The 23,464-nt window shown below is 41.4% G+C and overlaps 1 protein-coding gene across 3 annotated transcripts in view; it reads right to left on the bottom strand.

Moving 5' to 3' along the window:
* LOC119858626 (store-operated calcium entry regulator STIMATE-like) overlaps positions 1 to 22,624 on the bottom strand; it is a 106,885-nt gene extending 84,261 nt beyond the window's left edge. Inside the window, exon 1 of one of the 3 annotated variants that reach the window (XM_038409675.2) lies at positions 22,196 to 22,624. In XM_038409675.2, the coding sequence (XP_038265603.1) occupies positions 22,196 to 22,391 (196 nt within the window). In that variant the 5' untranslated portion in view covers positions 22,392 to 22,624. The remainder of the gene's footprint in view (positions 1 to 22,195) is intronic. The other 2 variants (XM_038409677.2, XM_043518516.1) reach the window with 2 other exon arrangements.
* Between the last annotated feature and the right edge of the window lie 840 nt (positions 22,625 to 23,464).

The following is a 23,464-nucleotide window of genomic DNA, read 5'->3' as shown; positions in this document are numbered from 1 at the left end:
TTTACAAACACGCTAGTATTAGAAAATAAGTCAACTTGTATTATCTCTGCCTCATACAAATAATCTAAGGCAATTTTGATGAAGCATAAAACGGATTAAAAAGAACACAGTTTATTTTGGCAGCGAGCGGTACTGCAGTGTTGACAGCAGAATAAACTTATTTGTCAGTAAATGACGCAGATATGTAATGGTAAGATATGGAATAAAGAAGCATTTTTACAATCCTTTCTGACCAATTTTTAAACAGAATCCTAACTTTAAAGTGGCTCAACTATAACTTTTGAACACAAGATTGTAGAAATGTCCTCTCTCTAACCACTTAACCAACCATTTATTCTTTCAGAACCATTGTATGTCACCTCTCTATTATTTCTATTTAAGCTTGGAAATGTTAGATTTTTATTGGTAAATGTTGGTAAAGGTCGATTTCACCATACACAAGCCAACTAAAAAAGTATTTCATTGATGATCATCAAAACTTACAGATAGAGAAGGAAAGAAAACTCTGCTTGAGAACTTATAAGTTTGATTTAAGGATATATACTTTGTATATTTTGATGTGATTTTGACAGTGTGTTTCAATGGTCATAAAGCTTTAATTTTTTGACCCTCAACATCTACTGTCAAATAATTATAGTCTTATCCCGCTATTGTCTGACTCTCCCTCCCCCATAATTTCTCGCAACTGTGAAAATAGATTAAAAATTAAAAAAAGCTTAAAATAAATATTGGTATTATACATAAAAAATTTTAAAAATCAAATTCTGCCAAACATATTTAGGCTTCACCATATTACATTTAGGCACCACGAAGTTAGATTTTTAATGTTTTTATAATTGACAGATGTTTATTTTTAAATATTCTTTCAGATTTTTATTGATTTAATTTTCACAGGTGCGGGAAATTATTGGAGGTCAGACAACGGGATAAAAAATATTTAATAACAGATAAGATTAAAAAAGTTAAAGCTTTATAACCATTAAAACACAGTTAAAAGCAAATAATCTTTATTTAAATTCTAAGTTCTCAAAAGCTGCATTTCTCTTACTTTCATACCTGTACATTTTGAGTCTCATAAATGGAAATATTTTCCAAAGAGTGTGTGTGTGTGTGAGTGTGTTCCCAATAAAATCTAATTCTTCCAAGTGTACATATATTGTGGCAGTACCTAGAGGTCAGGGATCCACTGTGCTAGGCATTATACAAACATAACAAAAAACCGGTCCCTAACCTTTACTTCCTGAGTTATACCAGGAGTAGAGAAACTGTTACAAAGAATGTTTTCAAGCAATAGCTTAATAGTACTAAAGCAAACAGCACTACTCACTAAAGAAGCATTTAACCAAACATTAATTAAGGAAATGGCAAGAAGGTACATACTGTCTCGTACCTACAAACAGCATAAGTTCTGCCTGAAAGATCAAAACTCTCTCTCAATTCTGGTCTCTCCAGGTGACACGGTGCCAGCCTACTCCAGTCACTATTACTAAAGGAAGGAGTGCAAAGGATCTTCCACTGTACCTTAAAGATGGCATGTCTTGGGCTCATCCTGATGTCTGTAGCTGAGGGCTCCCCAAAGAGGAGAACCAGTCACAACTTGTCTGCTGATTGCAAACAAGAAAAGAAAGCTACGGAAAACTCACTGGACGGCTTTATAGCTCATAACCTTGAAAGAGGACTACTCTGCCATAAAACCCTTTTATCAGTAACAGGATCACTTACATCTGTATTGCATTCCAAGAGAAATGTTCAAAGGTTACTATGCTCATGATGTAAATGTTTGTTTTTAACAGACTGGTGATGGAATAAAGCAATACTTCTGAATGAAACATGTGCTTGGAGATTGTTTTATGTGCCTCATTCCCTCTAAGCTTCATGAAGAAACAGTAAGAAATAGCACATACTACTTTCTTAAACTACACTGTATTCTACCTTAACAGGTTTCCAAACTTTCCCACTCTCAAAGTAATCCTATACTGCATAAGCACTTGTTAACTTCCTCAAGCTCCACCACCACGTACTTTGAATGTGCTAGTATACGGACTTGTGATATGTTAGGCCTGCTCCACACCAGAAATTTTTACTGGCAAGACTAGCACCTGTCAGCACTGCCTTGTACATGTCCACACTCAATTTTCAGTCCTGCAAACAAAACCACCAACTTTCACTGGTGAAGTCAAACCAAATTTCCTGAGCAACACAAGCCTTCTACTAGTATATATCCTCTGGCCTAATGTCTACGGGGATGCAAAAGTACTTGTACCAGTATAAGCAGTCCTTCAGCAACAAGCGCACAATGCAACTGTTCTGGTTGAATTCTTGACCATTGCTGCTCAGGTGTCATAGTGCTGAGAAGCCTGCTTCCCATTTAAAAACCCCAGTGTACTTTCCTGCTATCCCACCTTTGCAAGCACAGCTGCACAGGCCTGGCTCCGCCTCACCCTTGTGCTGCTGCATTGTCAAAAAGAAAGGCCCCAGATTTCCTCAGCCTGTGCGAGAAAGAACATGTGCAGGTAAAGCTTTGCAATTCCCAAAGGATAAAGATGCATATGGACAAACTGCAGAGGCATGGAGACCCAGGAGTACAGCAAGGATGAGGGCCAATGAGAAGGAGCTGCAGCACTCCTACCAGGAGAGAAGAAGCTCAATTTCACGTTCCTCTCATGAAAGGCTTGATGCCATACTGAGCCAGGACCCCACCACCTTCCTGCCAACAGCAGCAGACACCTCACAGCTGGTAACAGAGGAGGTCATCACTGAGGACAGGGACATGGAGAGTGCCAGGATGAACAAGAACACTGACCCACAGAGCCAGTTAGTCACTGAGGAAGGAGACTCATGTAGATGTAGGGCTGCCCCATTAATGCAAGTCATGTTGTTTACATTCTCCAGCGCAGCCTGAAACATAATGCCCCTGCTTCTCCCTTGGCCTTCTCTTCTCAAAAATAGCATATGTGGGCACAAAGAATTAAGTTTTGAACTACCTGCCTTATTTTAAACAGCATGAAATGGCAGTGTTAGGCAATGGTCCAAAAAAAATAGGAAAACAGCCACAAAGCATTACCAATAACATACTTTTGCAGAACAGAATCAAAGCACTTGTAAAGCACTGATTTTAAACTACAGTGAAACCATGAGTGAACATGCACACCTTTGCGTCTGCATGCACAGTTTCACAAGATGTTTCCAGCAGGAGTATTTCATCTTTGCCCAGACATTTCTAAGCCAAAGCAGCCTTGTTTCTCCTGCCACAATAGGACATTTTCCCCTGGCACTATAAGGGCCTCTTGGGGATCATAGCTTTGAACAGTCCAGCAGCACAAGGCCATAGGTGACTACCAGCCCTCTCAAGCAGCTTCCCTCTACGCCCCTTTTATATCATTATGATTGACATATCCTTAAGAATCATGACTGTCTGTAGTAAGTTTAGTATCTTTACTACACTATCCCAAAAGTTACCCACCACCAACAGACTACAGAGATCAAAAGGCACCCTCCACATCCTCACCATTCTGATTGAGAATTGGAGGTGAAAGTGATCATGAAATGATGAAATTAGGACTGTCAAGCAAATAAAAAAAATTAATCAAGCGATTAAAAAAAATCACCATTAATTGCACAGTTAAATAATAATAGAATACCATTTAAATATTTTTGGATGTTTTCTACATTTTGTATTGTGTTGTAATTGAAATTAATATATTTGAAAATGTACAGTGCTCACTTAATATTTATTTTTGATTAAAGTATTTGCACTGTAAAAAAACAAAAGAAATTGTATTTTTCAATTTACCTAATACAAGTACTGTAGTGCAATCTCTATCATGAAAGCTGAGCTTATAAATGTAGAATTATGTACAAAAATAACCTGCATTCAAAAATTAAACAATGTACAATTTTAGAGCCTGCAAGGTCATTCAGTCCTACTTCTTGTTCAGCCAATTGCTCAGACAAACAAGTTTGTTTACATTTGCAGGAGATAATGCTGCCTGCTTCTTGTTTACAATGTCACCTGAAAGCAAGAACAGGCATTCACACGACATGGTTACAGCCGGTGTCACAAGATATTCACGTGCCAGATGTGCTAAAGATTCATATGTCCCTTCATGCTTCAACCGCTGTTCCAGGGGACATGTGTTTATGCTAATGAGGGGTTCTGCTGGATAACAATCCAAAGCAGCGTGGACCGACGCACGTTCATTTTCATTATCAGAGTCAGATGCCACCATCAGAAGGTTGATTTTCTTTTTTGGTGGTTTGGATTCTGTAGTTTCTGCATTGGAGTTTTGCTCTTTTAAGACTTCTGAAAGCATGCTCCACACCCCATCCCGATCAGATTTTGGAAGGCACTTCAGATTCTTAAATCTTGGGTCAAGTGCAACAACTATCTATCTCTAGAAATCTCACATTGGTACCACCTTTGCGTTTTGTCCAATCTGCAGTGAAAGTATTCTTAAAATGAACAACATGTGCTGGGCATCATCCTAGACTGCTATAATATGAAAAATATGGCAGAATGTGGGTAAAACAGAGCAGGGGACATACAATTCTCCCCCAAGGAGTTCAATTTAATTTAATAAAAGCATAATTTTTTTTAACAAGCATCATCAGCATGGAAGCATGTCCTCTGGAATGGTGGCCAAAGCATGAAGGGGCATACAAATGTTTAGCATATGTGGCATGTAAATATCTACAAAAGTGCCATGCAAATGCCTGTTTTCACTTTCTGGTGACATGTAAATAAGAGGGCAGCATTATCTCCTGTAAATATAAACAAACTTGTTTGTCTTAGCAACTAGCTGAACAAGGAGGGCGACAGAGTGGACTTGTAGGCTCTGAAATTTTACATTGATTTGTTTATGACTGCAGTTATAGAACAAAAAAAAATCTACATTTGTAAGTTGCACTTTCACAACAGAGACTGCACTACATTACTTTTATGAGGTGAATTGAAAAATATTTATTTTGTTTATCTTTTTACAGTGCAAATATGTATAATAAATAATATACACATTTTAATTACAACACAGAATATATATGAAATGTAGAAAAACATTCAAAATATTTAATAAATTTCAGTTGGTATTCTATTTAACAGTGCGATTAAAACTGCGATTAATCGTGATTAATTTTTTTTAATATCTATTCATTTTTTTGAGTTAATCGTGTGTGTTAACTGCAATTAATCAACAGCCCTAGAAATCATGATTCTAAGGAATGGTAGAAGGGAAAACAGCAAAATAAAGACAGGAAACTTCAAGACGACAGATTTTAGAAAACTCAGAGAATTGGTAGCAAGATCTCATAGGAAGTAGCCTAAGGGAAAAAGACGAATGCATTACTGGTTGGAAACTGTACTTCGACTAGTTATCAATAGTTTACAGTCAAGCTAGATAGGCACATTGAGTGGACTGTGACAGGTATCTGTCCTGGGTCTGGTTCTTCATAAATGATTTGGATAATGGTACACAGAGCACACTTATAAAGTTTGCAACTGGAAGGGGTTGCAAATGCTTAGGAGGACAGGACTGCACAAATACAAAATGGGAAATGACTCCCTTAAAAAAATGTACTGCAGAAAATTATCGGGGGGGTTATAGCAGACCACAATATAAATGAGTCAACAATGTAATCCTGTTGCCAAAAAAAAAAAAAAAAAAACAAAAAACAAAAAACAAAAAAAACCCAACAAAAACGACCACCACTCTGGGATGTATTAGGAGGAGTACTGTAAGCAAGACAAGTAGTAATTCTTCCACTACTCAGTACTCAGGACTCAACTGGATTATATTGTCCAGTTCTGGGCACCACAATTCTGGTAATATGTAGACAAAAAGTCCAGAGGAGACCAACAAAAATGATTAAAGTTCTAGAAAACATGACCTACATGAAAAAATTGAAAAAAAATTGGTTTGTTTAGTCTGGAGAAGAGAAGACTGAGGGAGGACCAGTCTTCAAGTAGTAAAAGACTATTATAAAGAGAAGAGTGATAAATTGTTCTACTTATTCATGGAGCATAGGACAAAAAGCAACTGTCTTATATTGCAAGAAGGGAGATTTAGTTTAGACATTAGGAAAAACTTCTTAACTGTACGGGTAGTTAAGCACTGGAATAAGTTACCTGGGGAGACTGTGGAATCTCTATCATTGGAGGTTTTTAAGAACAGGTTAGAAAAGCCCGTCAGGGATGCTCTAGATAACACTTCATCCTGCCTCAGTGCAGGGGACAGGATTAGATGACCTACTGAGGTCCCTTCCAGTCCCACATTTTTATGATTCTATATATGAGTCAATCTAATGAGCATTTTCAGATAGAAGACCGTTCTGCTGGAAAATTGTTAACCAGCACTAGTTATGAGCATTAAACACAGGATGACAATTCCTGGCAGATACATAAATCTAGGAATTATATTTGAAGCCCTTAAGATTTAAAGATGCTACAAGTTCCCTCTCCTACGCATGTTTGTTACCCAAAATTCCAGCATACTGATTTTGATTCTCAGTTCTCTCCATGACATAGTTTGGGCACAGTAACAGATGAATGTATATATGTCATTTAACCAATGGCCATAGGCTACTCCTTAATGTCAACCTTTAAATAACGTAAAAAGAACACAGACAAGCTTAATGCAATGTCTATGAATACTAGCCATCAACTACAATTAATATGTTATGCAACGTAACATCTCTTGATTCAGACAACAAGTGCCAGTGTGTGATTCATGCACGTCATTTATTGTAGATGATGCACGTCAGAGAAATGACCAAATGCATGCTCACACATTTCTGATAGCACTAGAACTTTGAGTAGACCTTAACACTAGGAAGTCACAGCCTAAAGCGAATATGAAGGATTTTAATCAGTTCTTGTGTGTTTAAGAGATTTAGGATCCAACAATTTGTGATTCTGCATAACTGGAAATAGAGGGGTATTCCTTTTCAACTCCTTTACTGAAATCAATAGAGCTATTCTATATTTATCTAACTGTAAAAAAGCACAATTTGGCCTTAGGGCCTGGGCTAATCACTGACCAACAAAGTGTGAATGAACCTTCTTAGCATATGTGCAATGCGGCACATGACCAGGATTAATCAATGAATTTGGTCCGCTGGTAGGATCATTAGTTTCCCCAGCCTGGGCCAGGTACTGCGACGTGAATGCTGATCCATGCCCCACAAGGAATGAATTAGGTAACAGAAAGCAAAATATTGGTGCAGTATTCAGCACTATAACACAAAGCAATATAAAGCCACAGTGAACTCTAGAAAGTAATAAGGATTAAGGAGCAGGTTCTGGAGATACACAGTAGTAGCTTTAGTGTTTTCATGATCCTTAGAATACCTTGGCTTAGTAACTGAAAAGCAAACATGTGACATGCAGAACGACTGTCAATTTTAATAATTCCAGAACAATTCATTGCTTCACTATATCACATGCATACCCATTCTGATGTGAATTGTAAACTTATGCTCATTTCATTGAAAGAAATGCCACTCTCAGTTATACTGGGAATAATTTTGCAGTGTTGACAGAATAGATGAGTAAGACTATTCTGTATGAAAAGGCTAATGTTTCAAGCATTTATTTTCTTTGTGCATTCAATCAGCAGACAGTGGTGAACAGATCCAATTTTCATTTTGTCAGAAGGATCCACATAGTAAATACCTTGATAAGGCTTAGTTTAAATCAAATCCTATTAACCATGAAATTAACATCACAGCAGAAGCCAAAAACTGCATTATCTATAGTTATACAAGCCAACCTCTTGGGAACTGAATTATAAAATGTTTAGCAGAAATACAATCTCATTCTGCAGTTTGATAAGTGAGTGCGATCAGCTGATAGTGACTATCAAGAAGTTTCCTGAAGTTAAACATTGCAAATCACTCCTCAACTTCTACTTAACTTACCAAGTGCTAACAATTCACGGATGTTTCTCCCCTTATACTGTGTACTATTTTGTATCAAATGCCAGCCAAAAAAAAAAAAAAAAAAAAGATATGTTCTGTCGATGTTGCACATTTAAAAGACTTTACAAAGTTAATGATATGCAAAGTTATGTTTAGAGCAATCCTATTATCTGGGAGCATAATTATATCCAGCAATCAACTGAGCAATGATGTGCAAATGCTTTACGTTTTCCTAATGGGATAAACATGGGTCTCAGATAATTACTGGCAGGGGTAATTTAGGCACAGTATACAGACCCTGTTTTAAAAAGTTTATTTTTACTCTTTGTAGACATGACCAAAATGTTATCTGGAAGAAATATGCTGCACTTAACAGCACTAGACCATTCATGATATTCCACTATCAAGACATTTACCAAGTCATTAAAGTACTATCAAAACCTACATTAAAAGCAATGCTTCCAGGTGTCATGCAAAGAATTTCAAGTGAAAAACAGCTGTTATAACTGAAACAGGACTGAATAATATCAAGTCACTTTTAGTCAATACTGGCAAAAATGCATATTTTCCCTAAGCATGCAATATACAAGTCTGGTCTGTCATCTCTGCAATGTCATTTTAAAATTCTATATTGCAGCTAAACAAACAGGATTAAGAGGCTAGCTACAGGGTCTCCCCCAAATAAAAAATTCAAGGATCACTCATTTTCCCAGAAGTCAATATATTAGTATCTATGATGTAAATATACAAGATGCATTATCTTCTATGGGGCCTGTAAGTATAATATTGGAACATAACACCCTTCCACCTCCATATTTTATATAAAAATGCTTAGAACATTAATATAGTTAGTTACAGGTAGCCACCAGCTTACTTTGACTTTGGCTTACTTTGACAGAGATTACTAAATTATTCAAATGTACCAATTTAACTAATACCAGTCCCCATCCCGTGATCATCCACCTATTTAGTCTCGTCTTCTATCCTAGGTCATGAGCACTCTGGGGTGGTGAGTTTTTGTTCTACTTTTCTGTACAATGACTAGGACAAAGGAATCCTGACTGGGACCTCTGTAAGCGACTGCAGTACAAACACAGAAACTGGTTTTGAGGTCCCAGTGTAACAGGAGCTGTCCATGGTCCTCAAATAGGGACACAGCTATAAAAAGAATTGAAAGAACAAAAGCAGTAATTCCTAGGGTAAATTTTAATTAGAGTATGTTTTATAACATGCTGTGTAGCAGATTTATCCATTTGTCTTAATGAAGACAAAAAGTTATGTCACTTTTAGGGCTTCTGCATTAGTCAGCATGTTTTTCAACAAATCCAATCTTTTATACGGCCAAAGCTTTATAACAATACATCCCATTACTCAATCCATATGGTCTTCTACTCATCCTCAATTGATTTTTTAAAAATACCACAGAGTTAAGAGAAGTAGTATTCCCCCCCTCCCCCAATTACAGTAAGTTAGCAAGGAAGCTACTATGAAAAACATCTAAGAACAAAATGCCTTAGAAGGTTTCTGAAACCAACAACACTTCATGGATCATGAAAAAAGTTTTGATTTCTAGTCTGCTTTCTGTGAGATAGGGAATCTCACAGGAAGCCTAATTGAAGTCCTAGTTTTAATGGATCACTTAAGTTAGAGAACTAAAAAAAAAAAAAAAAGCTAGTTTGCTAGTTTGTCCATTTGTCCCAGATAAGTTGCTCAGCAAGTGACACTCAAATAACATTCAACAGTACACAGACACATCATCTGTTAAATTTTCTAGGTGACAAACTCTTAGTAGAAAAAGGTACAACTGTTAAGTGACAAGATTTTCAGTCAGTTTATGTAGATTTTAGAGAGATGCTTGATTACCTACATACAGCTCTCTCCCCCCAAACAATATTATATACAAAATATTTTCCTAATTGACCAAAACTATGCAGACCAATTATTAATTTGTAGGGCTGTTGATTAATAGCAGTTAACTCATGTGATTAACTCAAATTAATGGTGATTAAAAAAATTGCAATTAATCGCAGTTTTAATTGCACTGTTAAACCATAGAATACCAACTGAAATTTATTAAATATTTTGGATGTTTTTCTACATTTTCAATTGATTTCAATTACAACAGACTACAAAGTGTACTGCTCACTTAATATTTTTATTAGCAATATTTACATCATAAAAATGAATAGAATTTTTCAGTTCACCTCATACAAGTACCGTAGTTGAATCTCTATCATGAAAATGCAACTTACAAATGTAGGATTTTTTGTGTTACATAACTGCATTCAAAAAACAAAAATGCAAAACTTTAGAGGCTACAAGTCCACTCAGTCCTACTTCTTGTTCAGCCAATCGCTAAGACAAACAAGTTTGTTTAAATTTATGAGAGATAATGCTGCCTACTTCTTATGTACAATGTCACAAGAAAGCGAGAACAGGCATTTGCATGGGACTTTTGTAGTTGGCACTGCAAGGTATTTACATGCCAGATATGTTAAACATTCGTATGCCCCTTCATGCTTTGGCCACAATTCCAGACGACAGGCTTCCATGCTGATGATGCTCGTTAAAAAAAATAATGCGCTACTTAAATTTGTGACTGAACTCCTTGGAGGAAAATTGTACTTCTCTGGCTCTGTTTTACCTGCATTCTGACATATATTTAATGTTATAGCAGTCTTGGATGATGACTTGTTTTAACTTGGATGTTGTTCATTTTAAGAAAACTTTTGCTGCAGATTTGACAAAACGCAAAAGTGGTACCAATGTGAGATTTCTAAAGATAGCTACAGTACTCAACCCAAGGTTTAAGAATCCGAAGTGCCTTCCAAAATCTGAGAGGGATGAGGTGTGGAGCATGCTTTCAGAAGTCTTAAAAGAGCAACACTCTGATGCAGAAACTACAGAACCCAAACCACCAAAAAAGAAAATCAACCTGCTGATGGCATCTGACTCAGATTATGAAAATGAACATGCGTTTGTCTGCACTGTTTTGGATTGTTATCAATAAGAACCTGACATCAGCATGGGCGCATGTCCTCTGGAATGGTGGTTGAAGCATGAAGGGACATATGAATCGTTAGAGCATCTGGCATGTAAATATCTTGTGACACTGGCTGCAACAGTGCCATGTGAACGCCTGTTCTCACTTTCAGGTGAACCAGAAGCAGGCATTTTCTCCTGCAAATGTAAACAAACTTGCTTCTCTGAGCAATTGGCTGAACAAGAAATAGGACTGAGTGGACTTGTAGGCTCTAAAGTTTTACATTGTTTTATTTTTGAGTGCAGTTACTTTTTGTACATAATTCTACACTGTAAATTCAACTTTCATGATAAAGAGATTGCACTACAGGACTTATATTAGGTGATATGAAAAATACTATTGTGTTTTTTTACAGTGCAAATATATGCAATACAAAATAAATATAAAATGACCACTGTAAACTTTGTATTCTGTGTTAATGGAAATCAAAATATTTGAAAATGTAGAAAACATCCAAAGATATTTAATTATTTAACAGTGCGATTAATCGTGCAATTTATTTTTTTTAATCACTTGACAGTCCTATTAATTTGGAAAGCATATGGTGACCAAGGTGCTTCAAGTTCTCCTATTGAGATTCGCTTAAAAAAACAAACAAACAAACAAACAAACAACAAACGAAGCAGGATATCCAAGAATCCACTTCTTCTGGAGACTTTAAAGAAGTCCTGAAATCAAAACACCGTACACATCCTTTTTAACAAATGTGATGGTCAGTCACTTATGAGATGAAGAAAACTATATTTTACTTGCTGGTTGACTAGTTGGAAAAATCTTTGCTGTACAATGACACATCATAGGGTAAATTAATTCTTGTAAGCACTTTTCCTTAGGCGGTTTTCTTTTAAGTACTACATGAATTACAGAAGCACAGAGAAAGCACCTCTCACACACAAATTAAGGAATAAACACATCCATTCTATATAGGCTTCAGAAAGAATCCTTAACTTTGACCCAATACTGATACCCATTCCCTACCAATTAACAATAAGCCATAAGTCCTTACACCTAATATATCGTAAATACAGTAAAGATAAACAGTTATTGACCATAACTTCAGTATGTTACATGTGGAACTACAACCACGTTGCACACAGAGATACACAGCCTTCTGTCCACCCTCCAACACCCCACCCATTGTTACAAAGGGATTCAGGGACCTTTCTCCACTTCAACCATTCACTAACAGGAGCTACATCTTGTTTTTTACTGTTCCTTAATGTCCAGAAAAACTCAGTCACCATTTCACTAAATATCAAAGAATCCAACAATTTATCCACCCTCCAAAATGTACAATGAACTCATATGCCATATATTTTTAATATCATCTGACCGAACTCAGACACAGCAAATTAAGAGAGTTTGTCATAGGTAGGGATGTGGAGTCAATTTTTTATTTTTATTATTTTATTTTATTTTTTTTTACACTTTCGTCTTTCATACATTAGGCTTTGTATAATTACAAAGGCCTAATAATGTTGTTTAAGATGCAGGTATGGTTGAAAATTGTTTAATGTTTCATTTGTCTGGGAATAACATAATAAATTTCTCACCACACCACTTGCAAGCCCTTTATCACTAAGAAGGCATAGTGAGAGACTGCTCTTGAAGCTAGCTGTTTACAAGTAAACTTAAGATCATAACATGAAAATATTTAAACAGCTCTACAGTATCAGCAATAAACAAATACAATAGCTATTTTAATACAGGAAAACCAAGAAGTGAAACTAAACATTTTTAAAACCAGTGTCTAAGCTGAATGAAATACAAGAACCATCACAGTGTTTTTAACAATTAATTTTTGTTTTTAAACCTGCAGTAATAGACACATGAATGTTACGAACATCTGGTTCTTACATTTTCAGAAAATACCACTATCGTTAATGGGACACTGTGACAAGATAACGTTAATTTGTTTTGATGACAAGCTGATAAACAATACACATTGTTATTAAGTGATATATATTTGGCATTAAGTTACAAGATCTACTTGGTAAAAAGGTAACAGTAAGAACAAGGAACTTTTTACCCCCCATTTCATTCAGCAGCCATTCTTGCTCCCTATTTCTCTAAATAAAATATATTCCAAGGGAAGCTTTGCAATGAAGAGTGTTTGTTTATATATAGTACTTGCACTGGATGTTTATGTTGCTGTTACTTTCACGTCTTTCTCTAGCAAGGAGTCAGCAGCACAGGTAGGAGCACAAAATAAAAACATGTTGAACTGCCTTCTAACACCTGTACCTTCTTCCCACCCTCACCCTACCACCTCCAAACACAGTAAACAGACAATAGTGAGAGACAAGGTGGATGAGGTTGGTCAGAGAAGCTTTTGTGCTTACACGGAACTCTTCTTCCTTGAAAATATCTCTTTCACCAACAGAAGTTGGTCCAATAAAATATATTACCTTACCCACCTGGTTTCTTTAATATCCTGGGATCAACACGAATATCCAACCAATATCCATACTGTTTTCAGCCTTAGCAATGGAGCAAATGCTGCTATTTTCACTTTTCCAAATTTAAGTATTTTGTTTCTGATGTGCAGAAAAGCTTTACTCTTAATTACTTCTGGTTTCAGTTTAGCTAGCAGGTGCAGAGAATACTTCTTTGGGCTAGTGCATTCAAAGTTGAGAAACCAATTGGGACTTGCAAAAATAAAGTAGTGCGTTTTCTTCCTTCAATTTATTAATAAACGCCAGGAGGGAGAGGAGGAGTTCTAATTCTAAAAACTTGAAGGACATGGGCCAGATTTTCAAAGGCATTTAGGCACCTAAAGATGCAGACAGGTGCTTTTGAAAATCCTACTACACCTATCTGCATCTTTTGGTGACTCAATACTTTTTAAAATCTGGGCCATAGTGACCAGAAACAATCCCTTTATTCACTAACTACAGTTAATACTTCCTTTAATAAAACAGCTTTAAATGCAAGACATGCTTTAATAAGCTTACTTTTTGCCTAATGTATCCAACACATTTACGGTAGTTTTATTTAACTAATAAAAACAAATTTAAAATGCTACTTTTGTGCACTTTTAATCAAATTCCTATTTCCACCCAAATATAGCTTGACAAAAGCAGCAATATTATCTAGTAAATAAGAAATGCATCAGACACCATTTTATAACAAAAATTGTAAAAAGCAAGAATCTGAATTTAAGCTATTATATAGCTTCACATACATGTATAGATATGCTTAGATTCCTAGTTAGCAAAAAGTAAAACATTTAATATAAAAACTATATTTATTGGCAAATTAACATGTTTTAATGGTTATATGAACCTATTAGAATGAACCTTTCTTTAGAAAAATAACTAAAAAATACAAATGCAAAACAAGATTAAAATCTTATTTAAAAATCAAGATTTCCTGTTTGATTTTAATCATTATTAAAATAAATTATTTAAATCAATTCACATTGGTAATCTCCAAATGATGTCTAAGTAGATAATCAGCGAACAGAACTCAATACTTCCTATGGGAGTTGAGCTAGGAGAGAAGGTAGCCCATGAATGTGTTGCTCCCACAAAATGAAGAAATTAGAGAACTACTGCCCTCAAGACAGTCAATAATTGTGCAGTTTCTAAAGCAAATTCCTATTAAGTTATTACATGAATAAGTCTAGTCATGTCCCAAATATTTCTACCAGCTGGCTTTTATTAAGAAGACTTGTAGAAGTCAACACTGTCCCACAGCTAGAGAGATTTTCACTGGAATTTAAGAGTTCTCCGAGTGACAATTGCTGCTTCTTCAGCACACTTGTCCCACAGCTCTGTTGCCAAAGATGCCCCAAAACACACTGAAGTGGAAGATGAAGCGAAGAACAGTACAACTGTCAAGTCTGGAATAAGAACTACCCTTTTATTTTTATTTAAAATGTAAGTTGTTTCTGTTTTGACTCCTGCTTCTTACAAATGTTATTTCCTTTCATCACACAAGGATAAAGAAACCTGCAAACACTGGTTTTCCCCCTTCGGGTATGAATGAGAACTTTGTTGATATTACTACTTTTATTAAGAAGCAATTTATGGTTAAACATACATGACTAGAGGGAATTCAGGAGGTGTGACCAATGATTAAGCTTTTGTCCTAGCCCATAGCTCCTTTTCCTGATGCTTCTAGGGAGCTCCAACATTCCCAGGAAATAAGAAAAGGTTTTAAGCAACATCTTAAAAAAAAAAATGTACATTTCAAGTTGAAATATTTATTCATGCATCTTACACACAGCAGTTCTGGTTTCTTTTGATATATACCTTTTCGTTGATAAGAGCCAGAATGAGTATTTCTCAATAATGCACCTAGAATAACCAAATGTGACTTTAGAAAGAATTTCAGTAATTAAAAAAAATCTATTAAGATTACTACCCCTTGTGAGAGAGAGAGAGGCGCGAGCAAGAGCGCACTCCTGGAGCACTGGGCCTGGTGCAAGATCTGAGGCCTGAACCAGAAGCTGTGAACTAAAATCAGGCCATGAATTAAAGCAGCTGTTTACAAGTTCACTGTCCAGTACATGAACTTGGCAAAGTTGTTGTTAGTGTACTAGGCACTAGATCGTTAGGCAAATATATTTTAGCTAGTACAGACATGTTAATCTAGTTCAAGATAAAATGGTCTGAAAGAATAAATAAGGATATTTTGTTCAAGATATTAGGAAGAAGGGGGGTAACAAACAGATGGCATGAAATTTATAAGGTGGTGTGTAAGTTGTGTATTCCAGTTGTTTGTCTCAGCTGATAAATGTCAGGGTCCTTCGTTTTAAGCCTTTGTCCAGTTTAGGGAGCAGTGGAAAATCCCACCACTGACTGAGCTGAGTCTATTGTAACAAGCATACATGTGTTAGTGTAACTATAGACATTGATCCAGGGAGCTAGTACATTGAAGTCTGCTGAACTAATATGATACACTACTATTAACATTTAAGCTCCAAAGACAGAAGCACTGAGCACCCTAAACAGCGCTACTGGGACGACGACATTCAAGACTCCAGTACTTAATCACACAGGATAGTACTATCAAGGTCTGCCAAACCAGCTATCTGAGCAGAGCTGGGGACAGTACACGGAAACCGCGCGCGCGCACACACACACACAAACTCACTGACAACATTCCTGAGGTCCCTGGGCTAGCCAAAGCTGGTAGTGCAGTTATTTTGTTCCACTCAACCTATCAGCAACCTCATGATCAGTTCAATAACGGCACGGAAGGCTACAGTCCAGTCCTCAGCTGGCAGGATACTGGGTACAGTACAGGTTATTATGAAAGACCGATTAAGAATTAATGCTTCCACTACATAAAGTCCACCCCTCCAAAAACCTTGCAACTACTCTGATACAGCTTTAAATCAACATACTACTAAAATCCATAGGAAGCCCTTACACATTGGTTCACTAGGATCTGGGCTGTAATTACAATAGAAAAGCTCACAAAGAAAAGTATTAAGGGAAGTATGTGACACTGGATATTAGTTACAGAGTACAGAACAAGGAAAGTAACACCTAAACACACCAACAACCGGGTACTGAGCTGACAGCACCAATTGCAGGGGTCTTAATTATTCACTACCTAATGCCATATTCTACCACTGATCTTTGTGCAAATCTTCCACTATCATCCCTGGGAATTCCAATGAGATAAAGGGTAGTATATGGTTCTAAATTTACACATTCCCTGGGTTAGATTATAAAATATTTGCTAAAATGATTCTGTGCCTGTACAGTCCTTAGATTGAGAGATTTCCTTTTAATGCCTCTGTTCAACTACCTTCTATTTGACTTAGTTTATATGACTTGTGCACTTAGAATAAGATGAAACTTTATTACTTAGGAAATTAGAACATGTAGGATGTACGAGATACACATGTGGAAAAGCGTACATACAAAGCTCGTACATTCAGTTGCCATTCTGCAAAGACAGAAGGTCTTGTTCCATTGCTTGCTCAATGAGTCAGCTGACAAAACATTTTTTCCATAGTAAGCAGGGCTGTAAATAAGAGACCACTGTACAATCCACAAAACCACTATAACTGACTTAATATATAAATAATACAAAACACAGGTTATCTAGAATATATTGCTATACCAGGGGTGGGAGGACAGAGGAGGGTGTGGGTTGTATGAGGGGGCTCAGGGAAGGGGTTGGGGTGCAGAGTGCAGGAGGGGGCTGAGGGAAGGGGTGCAGACTGCAGGAGAGAGCTCAGGGCTGGGGTGCAGGAGGGGTGTGGCGGGGGCTCATGGCAGGGGGTTGGGATGCACAAGGGTGCGGAATGCAACAGGGGGCTCAGGGCAGGGAGTTGGGGTGCATGGGGGTGCGAGTGCAGGCAGGGGGCTTAGGGCAGGGAGTTGGGGGGCGGGGTGCAGGAGGGGTTTGGGCTCCGGCCTGGCGCCGCTTACCTAGAATGGCTCCGGGGTGGCAGCGGCATACACCATGGCCAGGGCAGGCTCCATGCCTGCCTGCCCTGGTCCTGCGCCATGCCGCTCCGGGAAGCGGCTGGAACCATGTCCCTGTGCAGCCCCTGGGGGGGGGGAGGGGGGTCCCCACAGGGCTCTGCATGCTGCCCTTACCACTCTTCCAGGTACCTCCCCCGAAGCTCCCATTGGCCACAGTTCCCTGTTTCCGGCCAATGGGAGCTGCAGGGGGCGGTGCCTGGAAGCAAGGGCAACACACAGAGTCCTCTGCTCCCCCTCCCCCTGGGGCCACCTGGACTGGTGCTGGCCACTTCTGAGAGCGGCGTGGGGCGTGCGGCTCCACAGGGGGAAATCCCATGGGCCAGATCCAAAGCCCTGACAGGCTGGATCTGGCCCACGGGCCATAGTTTGCCCACCCCTGTGCTATAGCATGCTTCACTCTCCCACTGAATATATATTTCAATATATAATACTGTCCAAACAATGAGCGAAATAGTTAAAGATACATCTTCTTAGACCTCAGGTCTCAGAAGTAGAATCTTGTTGAGAAGATTAGGACACATCACAAGTCAGAAATATTGTTGTTTATCTGAAGACTCAGACAAAATTGCATCTGTTATGCTCCACACAAACATAAGGGATAGAAATTTTTTTTTTTTTTTAATTCCCCAGAAATTGTTGAGAAAACCACGGAAGTCTAGTACAGCATCTGGCAGCATACCAGCACAGTATGCTAAGGACTCATAATGAAGGCTGAGAGTCTGTCTCGGAGGCTATGGATTCCGTGACTTCTACAGCTGGCCTGGGGGCCATCTGAGCAGCTCGGACAGTCCCAGGGCCAGCCACTGCTGAGGCAGTCTCAGGCCACCATGCCTGCCCTCCCCGAGCAGCAGCAGGAGTTTGGGTGTGGGAGCAAGCTCTGAACTGAGGCAGGGAGTTGAGGTGCAGGAGGCAGTGAGGGCTCTGAGCAGCGCTTACCTGTGGCTCCCGGGCAATGGGAGCTGTGGAGTGGATGCTCAGGGTGAGGGCAGTGCGTGGAGCTCCCCTGGCCACACCTCTACCTAGGAGCCAAGGGACACGTTTCCACTTTTGGGGAGCTACGCAGAACTATGTGGGAAGCCTGCCAGCCCCGTCAATCTCCCCCCCCCCAAGTACCCGCAGTGCCCCTGGGCTACGCCCCCCACCCCAGCACCCGTGGCACCCCCTGGGCCACCCTCTCTCCCCCCCTGAACTCCCATGGCATCCCCTTCCTCTCCCGCACAGAGTACCCAAATTTTAGTTAGGGGTATATAGTACAAGTCATGGACAGGCCGTTACAGGTTATTTGGTTACAGCCTGTGACCTGTCCATGACTTTTACTAAAAATACCCATGACTAAAATATAGCCTTATTCATAATTATTAAACCTGGAAAGTTTGCAGCTCCAATCAATTCACAGCGAATATGATAAATTTCAATAAACCACCATCTAAATTTCATTGGTCACTCAGAAATGTCTTCAGTCTATCACTTACAGTAATTCTCAATAATACTGAAGTGCTTTTTCTAGATTTGATTTTAATCTTGAATGCCAACAGAAATCTCAGAATTTTAAGAGAGTATTCACAACAACTTGCAAAGCTCAATCCTGCATGGTGTTGAGTGCTTTAACTCAAACAGAAGTCATTCAGAGTCAGCGGTGCTACATATGTGAAAATGTGAATATTACTGCAAGAGTGAAGTCAATCATTCTTACTAGGGTATGGGTAAACTTAAGATATGCAAAAAATGAGGGCACACTAGTACTAAACAAATGATCTCTAACCTGCGCTTATCTACAGCTTTTTTCCCCCCTCACCTGAATGAGAAATATACATTTGACAAGCAAACAAAATAGTCTCAGAGCAGACTGCATGTGTCATTACATCAAGACCCAATGCCTCAATGACCACAGGATGTCAGCTTGAAGTGAGTGCCCCATTTTCATTTGTAAGCAATTTCTTCTTCTGCATTACAACAGCTGTTCAGGGACTAATCTTAAATACTGCTAGTGCAAACATTTATTTAGTATCTTGCTGCGGTAGGTTCCTTCAGACAAATATAGGACCAACATTATTTATCTAGTAGAGCAAATAGAAAAAAAGAAACTATTACACACCAGAGTGGAAAGGAAGACGACTAAATTCTAGGTATGAAATACCAACTTTTGTGGGAAGTGTAATTTGTTCTTTGGAGAAGAGATCACTTCATGCTGAATTACGAAACACTTCAATCACTATTACACATTACATTAAACAGAAGCACATGCAAGCCACAAAGGGACATAGAGCTTCTGTGAAAAACTCTGCTCGACTGTCAATACTTAAAAAGGAAACCAGTGATGGCATTTTCTGCATACAGTACTGAAGAAAAAAGTGGCTAACACAAATAAGAGGAGAAGGCAGCAAACAGTGGCACCATCCCTTATATCAAGGGTTGCAACTTATGGCACACATGCCAAACACGGCACGTGAGCCAATTTTTAACGGCACGCTGCTGTCTGCTGGACCCGGGCAAACAACAGCGTGCCACTAAAAATCCTGCCCAGCCCGGCCTGCTCTTTTCCACCCCCTGCCCTCTCCTTGCAGGGCAGGCAAGCTTCCCACTCCCCCCGTCTCTTCCCCCAGCATGCTGGGTTCCTGCCCCTCCTTCTCTCCCTCCCTGCACAAGCGGGAGAGGAAAAAGCAGAGCCGCAGCATGCTCTCTGCTCCGGGGACCTTGGGGAAGGGGGTGGAATTCAGGGCAAATCCCCTCCAGCCCCTGCCGTGAGCCGCTCAGGGAAGGGGGCTGGGAGCACCCCCACGACCCCAGCCCACACCCCCAGCCCTCTGCCCTGACTCCTACACCCTCCTCACACATCCCCAGCCCCCTGCCCTGACTCCTGCACCCTCCTCCCACACCCCCAGCTCTCCCACACTCATGCCCTGACTCTTGCACCCCCCACATTCCCACCTGCACCCCTTGCATCAAATGGGAGCTGCCCAGGTAAGCGCTCCACACCCAAACCTCCTGCCCAAACCCTGAGCCCCCTCCCTCACTCTAGCTCCTGGCCAGACCCTGCACCCCAACCCCCAGCCTGCTCCTTCACCCCCAGCCCTGTTCTCAGCACACTCCCACCCTCATCTCAGTGCAAAAAGAGAAAGAGAATGGCTAGAACCAGGGAGAAGGTGGGTACCTACTCTATGTGGACAGGGCCTGGACTCCAGACTGGCAGTGGGTTGAGCAGGTCTGGCAGCCGGGATCCTGGCTGGCAGGAGTCAGCAGATAGAATCCCAGACCGACAGCAGGCTGAGCAGCAGCGGGCTGAACCGCTCAGCCCACTGCCAGTCTGGGGTCCTGGCCACCGGCCCCGCCAGCCCGCTGCTGGTCTGAGGTTCTGGCTGCCTGCCCCTTGCCAGCTGGGGTCCTGGCCGCAGGCCCCGCTCAGCCCGCTGCCAGCCTAGGTGAACGGAAGCCCAGACCATCAATAGGCTGAGCGGGCCGGCAGCGTAAGATCAGCATTTTAATTTAATTTTAAATGAATTAAATTAAATTCATTTAATCGGACTAGATGATCAGAATGGTTCCTTCTGACCTTAGTATCTATGAAGCTTGTTAAACATTTTGAAAACCTTGTTTACATACAATATAATTTAGTTATATAATATAGACTAGAGAGAGAGAGAGAGAGAGAGACCTAAAAAAACATTAAAATGTATTATTGGCATGCGAAATCTTAAATGGAATAAATGAAGACTCGGCACACCAATTCTAAAAGGTTGCCGACCTCTGCCTTATATTCACAGAATCATGACAACAGCATATAAGAGACTCTTTAGATTGGAAAAGAGTCTGACCAGATTTTAAATCCCCCTCACAAATCACATTATTATGCTGGTGCAACTGATTAAAGGGCCATTTCACCCAAGCATTGCAAAACGGAACCCAAAAGCAAAACTCAATCTAAACAAGTGACACTGATTGCTTGTATAAAGGAAATCAATACAAACAGAAATACAAGAAATAAAGTGAGCATTAACAGTACCAGGAAAACAGGATTTTTCAAACTTTTTACTCCCACTGATGTATGTTTTTAGTAGAAGAAGGAAATACATGCTTTTCTGAAGCATGAGGCTGATGGATGAGGACAAGGAGAAAGTGGTTGTTTGAAGGGGAAAAGGATCGGAAACCCGACCCAGACCCCAATTATGGAGAGACATTATGCCAGGGGATACTAGATGGGAGAAGAGCCAGGGCAGGGACATCCCTGGTGTTTGTGGGGAAGGGGTCTCACTCACATAAGAAGGTAATGGGTGCGTAAGCAGTGCCTGAGGGATGGAGGGGGGACCCAGACTAGACCCTGGTGCCATGAGTGGTCCTGGAGACAGGCTCACTAATGAAAAAGGTGATACACCAGACCAGACCAGCCCAGACCAGGCTCTGGGATGGGGGAGAGAAGGAGACAGAACAAGGAGGGAAGGGGAGAGGAACCAGGCCTGGGTCCCCAAAAGTCACTCTCACACACATGGGGTGTTAGAAAGGGGTCAGGACATCTGGGTCCTCGAAATCACACATGGGGGAGGGCGGGAGGTTCCCGGAAGGGGGAAAGGTCGCTGCCACGAGGGGGGTGGGTGTGCCAGGGAGGCCAGTGTTGTGACTTACAGGGCGGTAACTGCTACGGGTAGGAAAAACGGACGGCTGCCGTTTTTGCCGTTACACCGGCCCCGGAGCGGGGAGGAGTCGTTCCCAAGGGGGGGACGGGGGTTGTGCCAGGGAGGCCAGCCCTGAGGAGGAACAGGTCGCGGAGCCAGGCCCGGAAGGGGGAGGGGTCACTCACGCATGAGGGTGCTGAAGGCCACGACGCCCAGGAGCCCCTGCAGGAAGATGCCGAAACTGTCCATGAGGGCCCCGTTCTCGCAGCCCCGGTAGCCGCCCCCGGGCCCGGCGCCCGAGGAGGACACCGCGGGGCGGCCAGGCCGGGCCGTCAGACTCAGGCTATCGTTGGCGGGGACTAAAGGGAGCGGGACCCCCATGGCGAGGCAACCCGGCGCGCGCCGGCCTCAGGGACTCATGACACCGGCCGAGCACCCCGCGGGCGCCTCGCGCTTCCGGTGCGGAGCAACCCCCCGCCTAGCACGCGCGGCGCGTCGCCACCGACGTGTGACATAACCACCCGCCCCGGATTGGCGGAGGCCGCACCTGAGGGGAGGAGCCAACCGGAAGACAAGCGGCGGGCGGGACTCAGCAGCCCTTTAACACGGGGATGCAGAGGTGGAGATTGCGGGGGCCGCAGAACGGGTCGAGCGCAGGGGGGGCGGAGCCTGGGGCCGCGGGTACCGGCGAGCAGAAGCCGGGGGCTCAGCGTCGGCGAGGGCAGCGGGCGGGGAGTCTGCCTGCTCCGCGCTGCGGCGGCGGCGGCGGGGGAGGAAAGCGAGAGACGCTCCCCCCCCCCCCCCCCCCAGCCCTTCGCAAGTGGGGGGATTTTCACGCCGTGCCCCGCGGGGGGAAGTCCGCGAACACGTCACCGCAAAGCGGGCTGTGTCTCGGAAGGGAACCCCTTCGCCACGCCAGGCACCCGCCCAGCCCGGGGAAACCCAGCTCCCGGGCTCAGCTTAAAGTGACCGGCGCTGCACTGTTAGACACATAGCATCCACATGAAGAATGCGTATTAAAGGGCCCGCTGTCAAACGGGGACGGTGTACGCCGGGGGGGCCGGCCGGGGGGGGGGTTCAACATTTTCATTAACAAAGTAGACAAGCGCATGTGCGTACCCCGTCTGCAGATGACACCAAGCTGTGAGGGGCTTGCTAGCACCTTCGAGGACCCGGTTAGACTTCAGAGTGATGATGGCAAATGAGAGAGTTGGGCTGAAGCCAACAACATGAAATTAAATAAAGACCAGGGCCCAGCACTTCACCTAGGAAGACAAAAATCAAATGCATAACTACACCCTGGGGAATAACTGGCTCGAGGGAAAGCTAGCTCAATGGTTGAGCACGGGCCTGCTACACCCAGGGTTGTGAGTTCAATCCCTGAGGGGGCCATTTAGGGATCTGGGGCAAAAATAATGGATGGTACTTAGTGCTGCTGTGAAGGCAGGGGACTG

This window comes from Dermochelys coriacea, chromosome 7, assembly GCF_009764565.3.
Source record: "Dermochelys coriacea isolate rDerCor1 chromosome 7, rDerCor1.pri.v4, whole genome shotgun sequence".
Lineage (NCBI taxonomy): Eukaryota > Metazoa > Chordata > Testudines > Dermochelyidae > Dermochelys > Dermochelys coriacea.
The sequence above is the reverse complement of the archived record's forward strand: the minus strand, read 5'-3'. Positions and strand labels throughout refer to the sequence as shown.